The sequence below is a fragment of the Xyrauchen texanus genome, chromosome 20 (genome assembly GCF_025860055.1).
Source record: "Xyrauchen texanus isolate HMW12.3.18 chromosome 20, RBS_HiC_50CHRs, whole genome shotgun sequence".
NCBI lineage: Eukaryota > Metazoa > Chordata > Actinopteri > Cypriniformes > Catostomidae > Xyrauchen > Xyrauchen texanus.
The window spans coordinates 6048352-6066227 of NC_068295.1; the positions used below are offsets into that span (position 1 = coordinate 6048352).

The 17876-nt window shown below is 37.2% G+C and overlaps 2 protein-coding genes across 2 annotated transcripts in view; both read left to right on the top strand.

The window, feature by feature from the left end:
* LOC127660454 (AN1-type zinc finger protein 3-like) overlaps positions 1–17876 on the top strand; it is a 583207-nt gene that overhangs the window by 268215 nt on the left and 297116 nt on the right. The window lies entirely within an intron of this gene.
* LOC127660453 (MAM domain-containing glycosylphosphatidylinositol anchor protein 1-like) overlaps positions 1–17876 on the top strand; it is a 245028-nt gene that overhangs the window by 196553 nt on the left and 30599 nt on the right. Inside the window, exon 16 of the mRNA XM_052150695.1 lies at positions 2449–2579. Coding sequence (XP_052006655.1) covers positions 2449–2579 — 131 coding nt within the window. The remainder of the gene's footprint in view (positions 1–2448; positions 2580–17876) is intronic.

Below are 17876 nucleotides of genomic sequence, written 5' to 3' on the forward strand. Positions count from 1 at the left end.
TTGTGCCAGTTCATAATTTGAGGCACTACAAAAGTTTGTCCTCTCTCAGTCTCTCTCTCTCTCAGTCTCTCTCTCTCTCTCTGTCTGCCTCTCCCTCTTTGTTCACTGTCCCAGAGTGCAACTGAATTATATATTGGTTTCCCTTAAGCACAAAGTCAGAGTAATAATTTAATGCATGAGTCATAAAGGTGCCACTTGGCCTTATTGCCTTCTGTCAAAGTGTTTCTCTAATCTTGTATGAGTGTGTGTGTGTATGTATGTTTGTGTATGCCTGTGTGCGTTTAATGTCTGTGACAGCTAATCTAAGTTGTGACATTCATAATAAGCATACTAAGCCACATATTATCAAAGGGGATAAGACGCCTCTGTTTTATGTCTTTGTGTTTTGACTACTACACACACACACACCACAACACCCACAATCTGTTCACAGTACTGTATGTCTGATGCACTTTGCGAACACAAATGGCAAAAGCTTCACAAAACGGCAAATTCCAATCTGATTGGCTTGTTTATAAGGTATGTTTATAAAGTTGTTTATAAAGTCATGTCAATAAGGCACCAGACTGCTACACTGAGTGCTTCTGAGGAAGAACTTCTGTAGTCGCTAAATTTGAAAGATATTCAGATATTTGATTGAGGTGCCTATATGCAAGTGATCAGAGTATTAGAACTTTATATTCTAATTATTAAATATGTCTTTGCATTAAATTCATACCATAAAATATGAAACATTTTCATTAGATGGTCATTTCTTCAGTATTGTCAGTAAATGTTTTTACCTTATTCATGAGACATAAGCAGAACTTTTACTTTTTAATTTTTACACAAAAATGTGATAATTTACTTGAAAATTACTTGAATTTAAATATGAATGATTGACACAAATACATTTTGCTCATGTTTTTGAAAATAAATAAATTGTGTAAAATAAAAGTGTTTTTATTTCACCAATTTTATGTTCCTCTGATTGTAAATTGGCTATTCTGCATTATAAAAACCATATTGGTTTATCTTTATTGGGCAGATAAAGCTGCAAAGGGGACCAGACTTTATGGTGATATTCAAAGTCTGGCATTCTAAGACTTTATGTAAGGAATTATTGACAACGGACCGTGGAATTGTTTAAAAAGGATGCACACCCGAGGTGGTAATCCGGAGTGACCGTTGCTCCTCGGGTGTGCATTATTTTTTAACAATTCAATGGGCCGGAGTCAATTATTCTGCTTATACCACAGTTACCACACCTTATGACATCAAACTCTCTTGTGAGTGGAGCTACTTTCTTCCGCCACAGATTCAGCGTCTTGCTTTAATACAGTACGAGCCTTCATTGCTAATTCCAAAACGTCACATTAGAACTAGCAACGTAGGTTTGCGCTGCTTTACAAGAGCACTTACTGGAGTAATAAGTTAGTTCGTTTCTGCACGTGTATGTGTGAGTTTGTAATTGAGGGATCAAAAGAGAGAAACTCAGAAAATGAGAGAGATCGCTTCTGGGTTTACCTTTTTTGTTGCAGCTCTCGTCAGAATTAACATCGCTTCAAAATCACCATATTCCTGTTATAAACCGTAACAACTTTTTTCATCCCCTCTAAGATGCAGGAGTGCGCTGACATGACGACTCTGTTTTTCTGTCACGAGTATGTTTGGGCCTTAGTGTGTGCGTTACACATATAATGTCTGTGTCTTCACGAGTGTGGGCATGTGTGTTTGTGAGAGGGGGAGTGCTCCCACAGATATTTCAGATAATATAGAAACTTTTGTATTTATCAAGTATATCAAGTTTTAATACAGCTCAAGCTTCATTGCTAATTAGAAAACATCATGTGAGAACTGCTTCTCTCTCTCTCACTCTCTCTGTATGTGTGTGTGTGTGTGTGTGTGTGTGTGTGTGTGTGTGTGTGTGTGTGTGTGTGTGTGTGTGTGTGTGTGTGTGAGCGAGGTGGGTAGCGCGGTGCTTTCCACTACAGCTATGTGAGGCTGATTAGGGTTTTGAAACTTTAAAAGTTATTTTGGATAATAGAAATTGTTGTATTGATCAAGTTTTGGGGCTGCGGCTCTGTTTGTCAGTTGCAACTTGAGTGTGAACCTGTGTAAGTACGGGGGAGACAAGGGAGAGAGAAGGCTCTTTTTAACCGAAAATAAATGTAGGATATTTTAGACATTGTTTGACATTCTTAACAAATTTACTTTAATCAATGACTTTGTTTTAAATTGTTATTTTGTTGTTGTAGCCTGTATGGCTCTTTGAAATAACTGAAATAATTTGGCAAAGTGATATGGAATCGTTAAGCAATGTCCGTCAACCAATCAGAATCAAGCATTCAACAGACACGTGGTATAATCATACATAAACTGGTGATTTTTGTCAGAGGTGATCATGTAGCTTGGGGAAAATGTATAAGTCACTGACAGAGCTCTGCTTTTTTGTCTGTCTTTCTACAGGAACACTCAATGTTCTGATGAGGGTGAAGAGTATAGCAGTTGTGGATTCTGCTATCTGGACTCTGTCGGGACAACAGGGGCCAGAATGGAGGAAGGCAGATGCTGTAATCTATCCAAGTGGACCATTCCAGGTGTGACAATGCTCTTGACACACACACACACACACACACACACACACACACACACACACACACACACACACACACACACACATGTTGTGTTTCCATGTTTTATGGGGACTTTCCATAGACATAATGGTTTTTATACTGTACAAACTTTATATTCTATCCCCTAAACCTAACCCTACCCCTAAACCTAACCCTCACAGAAAACTTTCTGCATTTTTACATTTTCAAAAAACATAATTTAGTATGATTTATAAGCTGTTTTCCTCATGGGGACCGACAAAATGTCCCCACAAGGTCAAAAATTTCGGGTTTTACTATCCTTATGGGGACATTTGGTCCCCACAAAGTGATAAATACACGCTCACACATACACACACACACACACACACACATACACAAAATGTCTGAAATTTTAAACAGTGCACAGGCACTCCTTATATTATTTGTCTATATATTTTTATAGCTATATAAACAAAATAAAGCAAAATAAATAAATACACAATAAGACAAATACAGTTCAGTAGACATAACCAGTTTTGTATATATTTACCATGGTATCCACCTTATTTTTCAGCAAAACTAGGGCGGCATCATTATTAACCTTGAATGTAGACCTCTTCCGGTGTAAGCCACTTCCAGCTGTTTTAGATATACAAAAATACTACTCTATGCTTCTTTATATTACAGGCTGGCAATAAATGTCAACATATTATTATCATTAATTACGATTTTCATAAACTCATTGGTTTTGAGCGCATAAAGTTTTACCGTTTATCGCCTTTTGCCGTTGTTTTATCACACACTGTTGTACTGGGAGAGTGAATTAAATCCGGCACCGAAAGGACAGTCCTACACATCGTCTGACACACCTCCACAAACTATACACAACCAGCTGAATGCCGGGAAAATGCTGCTTCAACTTTCTTTGCAACAATCTGCATCTTGTTTCATCTTGGCAAAAAAATAAACGCATTATTCTCTCCGTTCTTGTTAGAGAGCATTCTCTCTTTCTAAGTTGTGCATAGTAAACAGACATGCAGATCTCACATTCAGTATGGCTTAAGAAACGTCACCTTTAGAAATAAATAAATGAAGGCATCATCTGAGGTTTTGCAGGCACATATGAACACGTGCAGAAATAACTCACTCTGGGGGTCATTGCAGGGGAATTTAGACCATACTCATGAAAAGGTTAAAGCTCTGTGTGTGTGTGTGTGTGTGTGTGTGTGTGTGTGTGTGTGTGTGTGTGTGCGTGTTTTTGTGATATACGAGGACAATTTTGTAAGTTACAAATTAGTAATTACAAGGGTATTATGCTATAAATGTGATTTATGAGGACATTTCTAGTGTCCCCATAATTCAAATCGCTTAAAAATCATACTAAACAATGTTTTATTGAAAATGTAAAAATGCAGAAGGTTTTCTGTGAGGGTTAGGTTTAGGGGTTCTGTTAGGTTTAGAGGATAGAATCTATAGTTTATACAGTGTAAAAGTCATTATGTCTATGGAAAGTCCTCATAATGATAGGTAGACCAACATGTGTGTGTGTGTGTGTGTGTGTGTGTGTGTGTGTGTGTGTGTGTGTGTGTGTGTGTGTGTGTGTGTGTGTGTGTGCGTGTTTTTGTGATTTACGAGGACAATTTTGTAAGTTACAAATTAGTAATTACAAGGGTATTATGCTATAAATGTGATTTATGAGGACATTTCTAGTGTCCCCATAATTCAAATCGCTTAAAAATCATACTAAACAATGTTTTATTGAAAATGTAAAAATGCAGAAGGTTTTCTGTGAGGGTTAGGTTTAGGGGTTCTGTTAGGTTTAGAGGATAGAATCTATAGTTTATACAGTATAAAAGTCATTATGTCTATGGAAAGTCCTCATAATGATAGGTAGACCAACATGTGTGTGTGTGTGTGTGTGTGTGTGTGTGTGTGTGTGTGTGTGTATGTACGTTTGATATTGCACATGTGGGTGGGCTGTAGTGCAGGGCGATATATCAAATATTTATGATATACTGTATGTGATTATTCTGGCGTTGTATAAATAAGCAAAAATTTTAATAATTCAATGATGTTTATGTGCATTTTTAATAATCTTTGCTGCTTGTACATTTTACTTTATTAAAATAAGCTAAAGCAACACAATTCTAGTGTCAAATGGATAGAACACAATGCGTTCTATCCATTTTAGTTGGGACTGCATGAAAACTTTATGTGGTGTTACTGTAGCATTGATAAAACTGGGCAGGGGTTTTCCATTTCCCAGCATTCTTTGTATGGAACTGGATAGGGAGATCAAGTGTTGAAATGAAGTGTTATTTTATGTTTTTGAGCATGATTTGTTCATGTTTAATATTCTGTTATATTGGTATTTAAAAAGAGTGTTGGGGGTTAATATTGTGAAGAATGGTGGTTAATACTTGATTTTAGTGCTGCTTAGCTTTACAAGCAGATGCAATTAAATTGACAGTACAACAGTTTCACTATCCTTACACTTGCCCACCGGGCATATACTAATGATTATAAAATAAATTAATTTGAGCCAAAGAAAATTTTTAAAATGAATTGAAATCTTAGTAAATTGAATTTGACAAAACTAAAGTTGAGTTCAAACTGCTGTTGTACATTTATTTGGCCTAATCTAAATAAACGATATTAGCTCAATGAAACTGACTTATTCTCAATGAAAGACAATAAATTGCTTTTAATTACTCTCAAATTCAATTAAGTAAGGTTAATGCATTTAAGGGTAATTTCCTAAATTGTGTCAATACAGTAGTTTCATGATCCTTTTTCTTGTGACTTGAGGGTTTCAATTGTGTATCTTATTTAAACTTCAGAAGCAAAAATGGTTTTACACTTCATAAGTTTGATTCTTTTCTATGAATCAGCTCAAAATGTCCAATGAATATGTCAGCGAAGGGTTAGGGTTTATCTCTATGTATTATAAAAATACACAGTGATAAACAGCAATATTTACCTACAAACTATAGAGTATATATATATATATATATATATATATATATAGTGTAACATTCTGGCAGGCTGAAGACAGGGACAGGTGGACAACCAATGACAAGACTTAACTAATAACAAGATAACAAGACAATAAACCAATGAGAACAAGACACATGACCATGAGGGAAACAGAATATCACATGACATATATAATACAATTGAAGTCAGAAGTTTACATACACCTTAGCCAAATACATTTAAACTCGGTTTGTCTCATTTCTGACATTTAATCATATAAAAATTTTTCCTGTCTTAGGTCAGTTAGGATTACTAATTTATTTTAAGTATGTAAAATGATAATTGTTTATTTCAGCTTTTATTTCTTTCATCACATTCCAAGTGGGTCAGAAGTTAACATACACTTTGTTAGTATTTGGTAGCATTGCTTTTAAATTGTTTAACTTGTGTCAGACATTTTGGGTAGTCTTCCACAAGCTTCTCACAATAAGTTTGCTGAAATTTAGGTGTTACGGAGTCAGGTTTGGCCTCCTTGCTTGCACACGCTTTTTCAGTTCTGCCCACACATTTTTTATCAGATTGAGGTCAGGACTTTGTGATGACCACTCCAGTACATTGACTTTGTTGTCCTTAAGCCATTTTGCCACAACTTTGGGGGTATGCTTTGGGTTATTGTTAATTTTGAAGACTTAGTTGCGACCGAGCTTTAACTTCATGGCTGATGTCTTGAGATGTTGCTTCAATACATCCACATCATTTTCCTTCCTCATGATGCCATATATTTTGTGACGTGCACCAGTCCCTCCTGCAGCAAAGCACCCACAACATGATGCTGCCACCCTCATGCTTCACAGATGGCATGGTGTTCTTCGGCTTGCAAGCCTCACCCTTTTTCCTCCAAATATAATGATGGTAATTATGGCCAAAAAGTTACATTTTTGTTTCATTAGACCAGAGGACATTTCTCCAGAAATTAAGATCTTTGTCCCCATCTGAACTTGCAAACTGTAGTCTGGCTTTTTTATGGCAGTTTTGGAGCAGTGGCTTCTTTCTTGCTGAGCAAACTTTCAGGTTATATCGATATAGGACTATTATATAGTTTTACTGTTGATATAGATACTTGTCTACCTGTTTCCTCCAGCATCTTCACAAGGTCCTTTGCTGTTGTTCTGGGATTGATTTGCACTTTTTGCACCTAACTCCTGAGTATGATGACTGTGTGATCCCATGGTGTTTATACTTGAGTACTTTTGTTTGTACAGATGAATGTGGTACCTTCAGGCATTTGGAAATTGCTCCAAAGGATGAAACAGACTTGTGGAGGTCCACAATTTTTTTTCTGAGGCCTTGGCTGATTTATTTTGATTTTCCCATGATGTCAAGCAAAGAGGCACTGAGTTTGAAGGTAGGCCTGAAAATACATCCACAGGTATACCTCCAATTCAGTATAACTCCTGTCAGAAGCTAATTGGCTAATTGTCTATTGGTTTGACATAATTTTCTGGAATTTTCCAAGATTCTTAAAGGCACAGTTAACTTAGTGTATGTAAACTTCTGACTCAGAGGAATTGTGATATTGTCAATTAAAAGTGAAACAATCTGTCTGTAATCAATTGTTGGAAAAATTACTCATGTCATGTACAAAGTAGATGTCTTAAACAACTTGCCAAAACTGTAGTTTGCTAATATTAAATCTGTGGAGAGGTTAAAAAAAATGAGTTTTAATGACTTCAAACTAAGTATATGTAAACTTCTAAATTCAACTGTGTATATATATATATATATATATATATATATATATATATATATATATACACTGACCTAAAGGATTATTAGGAACACCATACTAATACTGTGTTTGACCCCTGCTGTTGTAGCCCATCCGCCTCAAGGTTGTGCGTGTTATGGCTTCACAAATGCTTTGCTGCATACCTCGGTTGTAACGAGTGGTTATTTCAGGCAAAGTTGCTCTTCTATCAGCTTGAATCAGTCGGCCCATTCTCCTCTGACCTCTAGCATCAACAAGGCATTTTCGCCCACAGGACTGCCGCATACTGGATGTTTTTCCCTTTTCACACCATTCTTCGTAAACCCTAGAAATGGTTGTGCGTGAAAATCCCAGTAACTGAGCAGATTGTGAAATACTCAGACCGGCCCGTCTGGCACCAACAACCATGCCACGCTCAAAATTGCTTAAATCACCTTTCTTTCCCATTCTGACATTCAGTTTGGAGTTCAGGAGATTGTCTTAACCAGGACCACACCCCTAAATGCATTGAAGCAACTGCCATGTGATTGGTTGATTAGATAATTGCATTAATGAGAAATTGAACAGGTGTTCCTAATAATCCTTTAGGTGAGTGTATATATATATAGCTGTATTACCCAGCTCAATTGGGCAGGTGTAATATGTCTTCATGTGTCTGTTCGTGTGTGGTTAGAGGGGTCTGTAGGGGAATTATTGAGGAAGCGCTGAGTCGTGCTCTACCGTTTTCCTCTGGACCTGTGTTTCTGCTGAGTTGTGCTCTCAGCACAGCAGCTGCGAAGATCGAGAGATGAGTTGAAGAGGTGCTGGAGAGAGAAAATGACATATTTAAAGTGCTTGAAGAGTGGGGCTGAAAATGGGGTGATTATTAAAGTAAAGAAAATTTACTTTATAAGAATCTAAGGTCAGAAAAAGTATAGAAATGAAGACAGTGAATTAAAAAAATAGAGCTTCCTTCCATGCAACTACACTACTGCTTATAGACAATATGAAACAACGTTCAAAAAGCATTTAACTTCCGTAATATGTGTTATTACATTTTGATGAGAGATTATAAAAAACTTTTTTTCTTTACTGGGAGTCCTGCTGAATCATAATCATTAAACCAGCTGAGACCAACTTAGACTGGTTATTTTGTATTTATTTTTTGCAGGGCAGGCCCTCAGTTAATGTTTTTTGAGAAGCCTCTTTTTGGAGTCTCTGCCCTCATTTTGCTTTCAGTACTGTGTCTCTTTCATGTCACTCAGTAATTCAGTGTATTTGACACCTTGAAGAGTTATATAGATCCACACCGCTCCTCTCTTTCTTAACCAGGCCCCAGTTGGTCTCTATCAATCAATGCTAAAGATCAGTCCCGATGTTCTTGAACAATATGAGTTGATTTTGTCCGACAGACAGATGTGTTTCTCTCCTGTCTGTTTGTTTGCTTTCTCCTTGTCTCCTCTTTGTTCCTCCATTGACTCTTGCTGTGTGCGTCGAGTGGTTGCAGAGTCTTGCCAAGATAAATTCATTTTCAGCTTCATTTTCCCACAGAATCTCACTGAAAAAGCATGTCAGTCTTTGCAACATTTCATGGGGCATTTCATTGCTAAGCCTTATGGGACACCGCGAGATCAAGTAGAATCACTTGTTACTTAATCAAACAGCTTTACTCAACTGAATTAATCCATGACATGAGCAATTTGTTTGAGGCTAATCTGAGTAGGGATGATAGTTGAGGTGTTTGCACAGAGATCTTACAGACCACACAGTGTTTAGAGGTGCTCATGAGGAGAGTTTAGAGAAGAGATGTTGGGAGAGAGAGTTTGGAATGGAGAATAGTATCTGGTTATTAAGTCAGATTCATTATATTTATAAACAAACTATTGGAACAAAAGATTTTCATGGAATTCAGTTCTGTTAGTGGTCCTTGAACGTCTACATTCTTCCACCAGTTCAGACTTTCTTCTGTGAAACACAAAATGAGAAATTTGATAGACTGTCACGTTGCCCCTATCTATACCAGGAAAGGATGCAGGTGTTTCTTCAACTTCGGCCACTTGTAGCACTTTGAACTTCTTGAAAGTAAAGTCTTGTTAACACATTTTTCACTAATTCTCTATTTCTTTTTTAATATGTCTACTAACAATATCCAACAGTGAATGTACCTGCGTCACATGAGATTTATGTCATTTTGTTTTCTGAAAGTCATGAGCATTCCCACCACATGGTCATTTCCAGCACACAATCTCTGTATTGTGCTTAACAGAATTCCATGGTGTAAATGATGTGATGGAACATTTCAGACAATTTTGAAATAAAATGACCAAGTTCTCTTTTACCTTACTAGGCTAATTCCATAGATAACATTTTACCTATCAAATAAATAAAAATATTTTTGCACATTTTGTATTTTGGCAAATTTACTGCTTGATTAGAATTGTTTCCCAATAAATCTGCTCAAGTGAAGTTTTACTTTAAAACTCACTTGTCTCGTATTTCATCTCAGGTATGCTTTTCACAAGTACACTAACTTAAAAACAAAACAAAAAATTGTGTTTGTGGTTTAAATGACATCACATTTATGCATTTGGCAGATGCTTTTATCCAAAGCGACTTACAGTGCACTTATTACAGGGACAATCCCCCTGGAGCAATCTGGAGTTAAGTGCCTTGCTCAAGGGCCCAACAGTGGCATCTTGGTGGTGCTGGGGCTTGAACCCCCAACCTTCTGGTCAGTAACCCTGAGCCTCAACCACTGAGCCGCCACTGCCCCATATCTATTGTATATCTATCTATCTACATCACAACTATTGAACATTCATACTTTATGAAAAATTTATTTAAAAAAATCACAATAAAAATGTTTATGTTTTTTGAAAGGCTAAAACAGTCAAATCTATGCATAAATGGCATTTACAAGTACCAAAAATAAGTTATGTATGCCTGCTGCAAAGTTTTCCAATTCAGTTTTAATGTGACATTCAAATAACAAAGAGAGAGAGAGAGAGAGAGAGAGAGAGGAAATCTGTTTGCTTTAATAAAAATCAATCCTGCGACATGAAAGTACACAAAGTTGAAGAAACCCATATACTTACTAGAACCTGTCAAAATCCAAAAATGACATTAAAGTACCATGAAAGTACTATATGACTTGTGCGCTATACTCCAAGTTTTCTGAAGCTATAAAATAGCTTTGTGTGAGGAACAGACCTTATGAATTCATAATTGTTAAGGATTAAGGCTATGGTTATGGTCAAAATATTGTTAAATTCTTTACAATTCCCATCTCTATTGGTAGATTCTATATCAATGTATTGCTTAGTGTGTCAGGGCTCAGATTAATGGCAATCTGGTTTGAAAGCACTCAAGTACAGTAGGTATGATTGAAGTTAGTTGTTTTTTGCAGTTATTAATTCAGTATTCATACATTCCACGTGCTTAATTAGCAGATTGGAAGCTCGAAGCAATAATTTTTTTTTCGCCTTTAGTCTGTTATTTTTTTATGGTTTGTTTCAGAAATACAGCATTGGCTACTCACACAGTCATTTTGTGTCTGCTCCTCTGGTGATATTTTGATTGCTCCCCATCTATGACTTGGTAACGAATGATAATTAAGGCCAGTTGGCACTGAACGAAGGAAATGCCCAGTGTAGCTGTTCACTTTTATAGAGCTCTTAAATGCCACCTGCCAGATATTACACGACTATAAATGCTTACTACCACAATCTCAGTGAATAACAATTTATTCAATGTTTAAATACACTTTCAAGTTAACTTCATACAGATTTGTAGCATTTAATCCCCCCCCCCAGTCCACTTTTAATGTCTGTCAAGGATTCTTGCATCTAAACAGTGATAATGTAGTTTTACATGGCCATTTTCCACCCACTCTCTGACCCTTATAATTAAAAAGGCTACTGTACCTTTACAACCTATATATATATAAACAATCTCTATTATTATTGGTCATTTTACATGGCTTTTAATGTGTCTAATTCAATTATAACTTAAAGTTAAAATAAACCGTTTTTATCGTTTAAAGTCTTATAAACATCTATTTATGAAAAATCTGGCATGCAAAGTGTGCTTTTGGTATCTTTCTTGAAATAAATGTCTTGGTTTGATATCTTGTAATCTAATGTAATGGGATTTTTAAGTGTGCCTTAAGTATCCAAATACATTCTGGGGCCAATGTATATACTGTATATCTCAAGACCTTTTTTCCAAGTCTTACTGTAAAATGTCACACTGTAGGCAGAAGCTTTCTGTATGACTTCCCATTGCTCGAAACATTCTGTTCAGTGCTGTTCAAAGCTGTGTAAAAGATACCAGCAGGGAAACAAGGTTATGACAAAAAAGCAAAGGGGCTTTACAAAGGAAGAGTTAGGGGAATTAGTGAGGGCTGGTAATTAGCTGTGCTTTATTATGATTTTCTGAAAAGATGGAATGCAAGAAGAGGCAAGAAAAGCGTCCACTCGGCAGAGTGCTGATCCTTTTTCACACAGCTTTTCTCTTTATCCTCTTTATCGCTCGCTCCTCTATTCTCCGCTCATGCTCTCAGATCTTTGTCATGTTTCTCATCCATTAACCTATCCTCGCTGTGAGCTCGAAATTTCCATCATTTTCACCTCTCGCCGCTCTGATAGTGCTGCTCTCGAATGTGATAAGTTGTTGAACATAGTGGACCACAAGTCTCCACTACAGAAAACTCACAAACATCATCAACTGTCGAGAAGAGGAACTTACTTATCTCTTACTTACTTACTTTAAAGGTGCATTCAGTCATTTTGTCCTCATTAAAAAAGTTGAACTTCTAAAGACATGAATTGTAATTTTGTAGTATATGTAGGAAATCATGAGCACTCACATTAAAATGAAGACTCCAGTCATATATGTAACCTTATGAAAGCTGCTTTAATCTATATGGAGAGGTTCTGCACATGGGGGCTGCCATGTTATGATCACATGACCAGCCGAATACTTCTCATTTCATCTCAGTAACCGTCCTGTTATTTGACACTTTAACTCACTGATTAAAATATTCATGGCTAACTGTGAATACAACATTTCTACAATTATTGATTTTAAATGATGCTGCATCCAAGCCGCCTGGTGTGAGTGTAAGTCCAAAATGACACAAAGACAAAAGTTACTGAGTGCACCTTTTTTAAAGGACTTGTTCACCCCAACACAAAAAACATTCCCATTTGAACGAACATTCACAAATTGTTGAATGCTACAACAAAAGTCTCCTGCTACAGATTTAACATTATCATTGACAAAATGTCCTCCTTAGACTGTGCTCATATTTGCTAAGATACCATTTTACTATAACTACATTTTTGCAAACTGACACTTCTACTCTAATGCATCATTTAAAAAATTATATATTTTAACACTTGTGTGACAGACCCACCAACATTTACACACTTTTTCCTATGTGATTAGCTTGCACGGAAGCTCACTGATACTAGGAACAAGGCTCGAGCCCAGCCAAGCACATAAGCTGACATAAGATGAGCCAAAGTTTCATAGAAGTGACACAAAATGACGTAGTTGCTTCAGAAAATATGCTCTTCATGTTGCATTTGCTTTTAAAACGGTAACAGTTAGGTGTTTAGGGTAAGCATATCTTTTTTTTTTTTACCTTTAATTTGCTTTCAGGACATTATTGGTTAAGATTAGGTTAACTTTTTGGGTTAGGGAGATGCGTTTTAATCATAAAAAGATCCACCTAATATTCATCTTAAAAACCTTGTCTGATTACAACAAAATTTCACTTGCTTTTGGTGCCCCCTGCTGGATATTTCACTGGGAAACTGCAGCAAATGAGTGATAAATCACGTCATTTAAAAAAAAAAAAATGTTGCCATGGTCACATAATTTTAATGAGATCAGGCTGCAAAATATGCAATCAAAAAGTCAGAGATTTCATATGATCTAATCAAACTCTTACAAGACCAAATTATGTCATCCACATGCACTGTATAGCTGTACTGTATACTCCTACTGTATGTCAACAATTGTCTCATTTGTGTCATACACATCCATGATGGTCTAAACCTACAAGGCCTTCTTTCTTCTATTGAAAATAAAAGAAATTTAGCAGAATCTACAAATTTCCATACAACGTATGGATAATGGATGTTGTCCAACTCCAAAAATGACAATAAAAAAAAGTATTTTAATAGTACCCTAAGGGTGCTTTCACACTTGGTAAGATTGCTTGGACCGCACCAAAGTTAATTTTCTCCCCCTCCCGCTGCCCACGCTGATGTGTGTTCACATCATTTTATTTGGGTCCGAACCGCGGTCCGATCACATACAAGTGGCAGCTGTTTACCACTCGGGACGTCACTGTGATAGGTGAAGTTTTAAAGTTTGTCTCTTTGGATTTACCATTAAAACTTTTACATGTACAGAACAACACTTGTGTTTGTCTTCTGCGGATGCATTAAATGTGCAATGATGTGATGAATATTAGCATTTGTCTGCCGTGAGCCCACAGATGCGTTGCAAGAGATGTGAAGAATGTGAGATGCTCTCTGAAGGAAGTGTATTTGGACACAATCATTATACACCATAATAATTGTGATTGCGAGCCTGCAAAGATGCAAATTAAACTTAATCACAAACGGTTCACTTCCACAATTTGGTACTGTTACGTTCGGTAATAATTTGTGCAGTTTTTGCTATGCTCTCCGTGCGCTTTACTCTCTGTCTGTGTCTGTGGGTGTGTCTTCTACTCTGAGTGTCTGAGGGTGCCACTGATTTGCAGACTGGCTGTTTCTGATTGTGTGCCTACAAAATCCCTGGGTTGCCTTTCAGATGCGAGCTGTTGTGACTTTGGGCCGATCACACTCCTCCACGCTCCCCACCAGCTGCCAGACCAATCCCTCTTGTTCACAAGCTTTGAGTTTGTTAAATTGTTGCTCTTCAGAATTGGAGTGTTTTCTGAGGTATAGCAGTAGGTATAATTTTTCTATCTAGACTTTTTGTTTTGTTTATTATTTTGGGCCATGGGACACCCTGAATCCCAAATACCTGCTGTGTATATTTGTTACCTATTTGAAAATATTTACTTCCAATAAAAACCAATATTAGATCTACAGCCGCGGCCAAAAGTATTGGCAGTGACATACATTTTGTGTTTCGCAACATTTCTGCTTAATTTGTTATGGTGTTGATTCACATTGTTTCTAGATTGTTGTGCAGAGTGATCAGATGCATTTTAAATAATTGCAAAAAGCTTCATTGGCCAAAAAAAAAAGGAACTTTATCTCAAAAAAACTAATTTCACTCTTTTTTTGGTCCTGGCACAAAATGACCAGCCAACATAATTTCACTAATCATATCAGCAGCACCTGGGAAAGTGTGAACGAGTACTAGTCAGGTGAAATCACTCTATCATTCTGATTGAATTATAAGAGCAGACTGTTTGCAATGAAAGGATGGAAGAAGTGCTTCCAATCATTGTGTTCTTGTTAGCAAAGGTTACCTCTAAAGAAAGACGTGTAGCCATCATCGCTTTGCATCAAAATGGCCTCACATGCAAGGAAATTGCTGCAAAGAATATTCCACCTGAAAGAACCCTTTACTGGATCATCAAGAACATCAAGGAGAGAGGTTCAACTGTAGTGAAAAAGGCTACAGGATGTCCCAGAGTGCCCAGCAAGCGTCAGGACCATCTATATTTTACCGTCAGATATTTTCTCTGATGAAGCCCCCTTCTGACTGTTTGGGACATCTGAAAAATCGATAGTCAGGAGAAGAAAAGTTGAACGCTACCATGAGTCCTGTGTCATACTAACAGTGAAGCATCCTGAGACTGTCCATGTGTGGGGTTGCTTTTCATCTAAGGGAGTGGGCTCACTCACAATTCTGCCCAAAAACACTGCCATGAATAAAGAATGGTATCAAAACGTCCTGCAAGAGCAACTTCTCCCAACGATCCAGGAGCAATTTGGTGATGATCTGTGCATTTTCCAGCATGATGAAGCACCATGTCACAAGGAAAGAGTGGTAATGAAGTGCCTCGGAGATCATTACATTTAATTTTTGTATCCGTGGCCAGGCAAATCCCCAGATCTTAATTCCATAGAGATCCTGTGTTCAATCCTCAAAAGGCGAGTGGACAAACAGAAGCCCACAAATTGTTATTAAATCTGAGCACTAATAAGTCAAGAATGGATCGCCATCAGTCAGGATTTGGCCCAGAAGCTGATATCCAGCATGCTAGAGCGAATTGCAGAGGTTATGAAGAACAAGGGTCAACACTGTTAATATTGACTGTTTGCATAAATTGAATATTTTGCCAATAAAAGCCTTTAAAACTTATGAAACACTTATCATTGTTTTCCAGTATACCATAGAAACATGTGAAAAAATAATTTACAAATACTGAAGCAGCAAACTTTGCAAAACACAAAATGTATGTCACTGCCAATACTCTTGGCCACGGCTGTATGATCAACATTGTCTTGGGTTTTTGGTCTGACGGTTGTGCAGGGAGCACACCTTCCTTCAGTTTGTTGCGTCCTACCCCTAGGGGACAGAACAGGTACGATTGCGTTTATATCAGCAGCGAACCGTACCAGAATTCACATGTACCGTACAACAGACCAACTTTTCAAGTGGATCCGTTGTGGTTCCTGGGTGCGCACCAGAGTTCGGAAAACAGCATTCACTGTATCCAAACAAACCGAACCTTGATGTCATCCCACACTGGGTGCGCTGCAAATGTAGTGTGAAAAGTGTGAAAAGCACTCTAAAAGTAGTCCATACTAGGTGTATGCTATATTTAAATTATTTTTGTAAGAAACACTGAAAATCTTACTCATATCTCTTCCACGTACAGTATATTAAAATACTGTATTACATACCATTGATTCTCGCATGTCACATGGCCGAGGTTTGTGGAAGGAAAATTATTCAGCAAATAATGTCTTAAATTTCAGCAGGGAAAAGGCTGTTGTATAGCTTCAGAGACTTTGGTATGTAGCACACAAGATGCATGGACAACTGTTGGGGCTTTAATGGTGTTTTTTTGACAGACCCATGTCTGTATATTTTAGCCATTAGGAAAACAGCTGTTCAGACATTCTGTTAAATGTGTTTTTGTTCGATGGAAGAAAGTCATACAAGTTTGGAATGACACATGGATGACCTATTCCTTTAAACTATACTTTACTTCCCAACCAAGTCTCAAAAAATCACATTATTATACCTACATTTTTGCAATAATGATTTTTACATGGCAAATCAAGAGTAATAGGGTGGATTATCAGTTCATAAACACTTAATCTTTGCCCTGTTCCTCACACTTTTGCTATAGTTCATGACTTGCAAGGTGTTACATTTGAATATTTACATTACATAACCAAGTACATTTACGTGGTTTTTCCACGTAAATGTTTTTTTACGTGTGATCAAATTGCGCGGTAGATCAACTGATAGTGATGTACTTCATGATAGCGATACAAAGGACTGGGGTACGAGTCCTGAAGAGCATGCAAGTCCACGCATGAGTCGAAAATTTCACAGAAGCACCACAACATGACGAGGTTACTTCAACAATTACATTTTTCAATTCAGATTTGCTTTCGATTAGGCTTAGGTTTAAGGTTTAGGGAAGGAAGGGAGGTAGGTTTTGTCGACTTAAAACTCAAGAGATCATTGACCTTAAAATCTTCATCTGTTTAGGAGAATATTTAACTCTCTTTTAGTGCCATGCAGTGGACGTTTTACCTCAGAACTGTTGCGATGCGTGTAAGGAACCACGTCATAATATCATTAATAATAAAATAAACTCTAGATACCTAGAGAGGCATTTAAACACAGGCTTGGGGAGTAGCGGTATACTTGTAACTTGTTACAGTTACAGTGAAACTCAACGTATTCAGATTACATTTATTAAAAATTGGGATTACTAGCAGGATTACAATTTTCAACATATAAAAGTAAACTAAAGATCCTCCTGACATAAAATGATAAAGACCAGTGCTTGCTTTATAGTGGTACAGATATGATCAGATGTGCCCTAGAGACCTCTTCTGGTTCTCTCTCGTGACTCACGTAAATCTGGCACCACTTAATGTCGCATGTGTAAATAACAGCTGTCTCACATCAACACTGCGCTCTCAAGGCAAACGTGGTCAAACCATTAAATGGGTTGTTTCACCGCAATGGCCATTGGAGGTCTATTATAATTTTTTTGGTAATTCCAACAGTTTTGACTCTTTAATGGAGAAAAGGGAATCAACATTACAGTTCAGTGCAATTTACCTTCCAGCTGTGAAGATGCAGTGATTTTCCAAGGACACAACTTTAAATAATTTAAAGAAGCATTTAAAGGTAAGACCCACATAAAAATCACAGCAAGGATAGATTAAATTAGTTATAAGTGTTCTCTAATGTCGCCGTCCGACCGTCTGTCGATCGTTTTCACGGGAGCAGGAATAGAAACAATGAAACGACCTCTCCCCCGGCAAACGGCCAGAATTCCAGTACACCGGACACCTACTGTTGAAACTATAGGGTGACTTCTCATTTCCATCTTAACTTCAGTTGAAACTCTA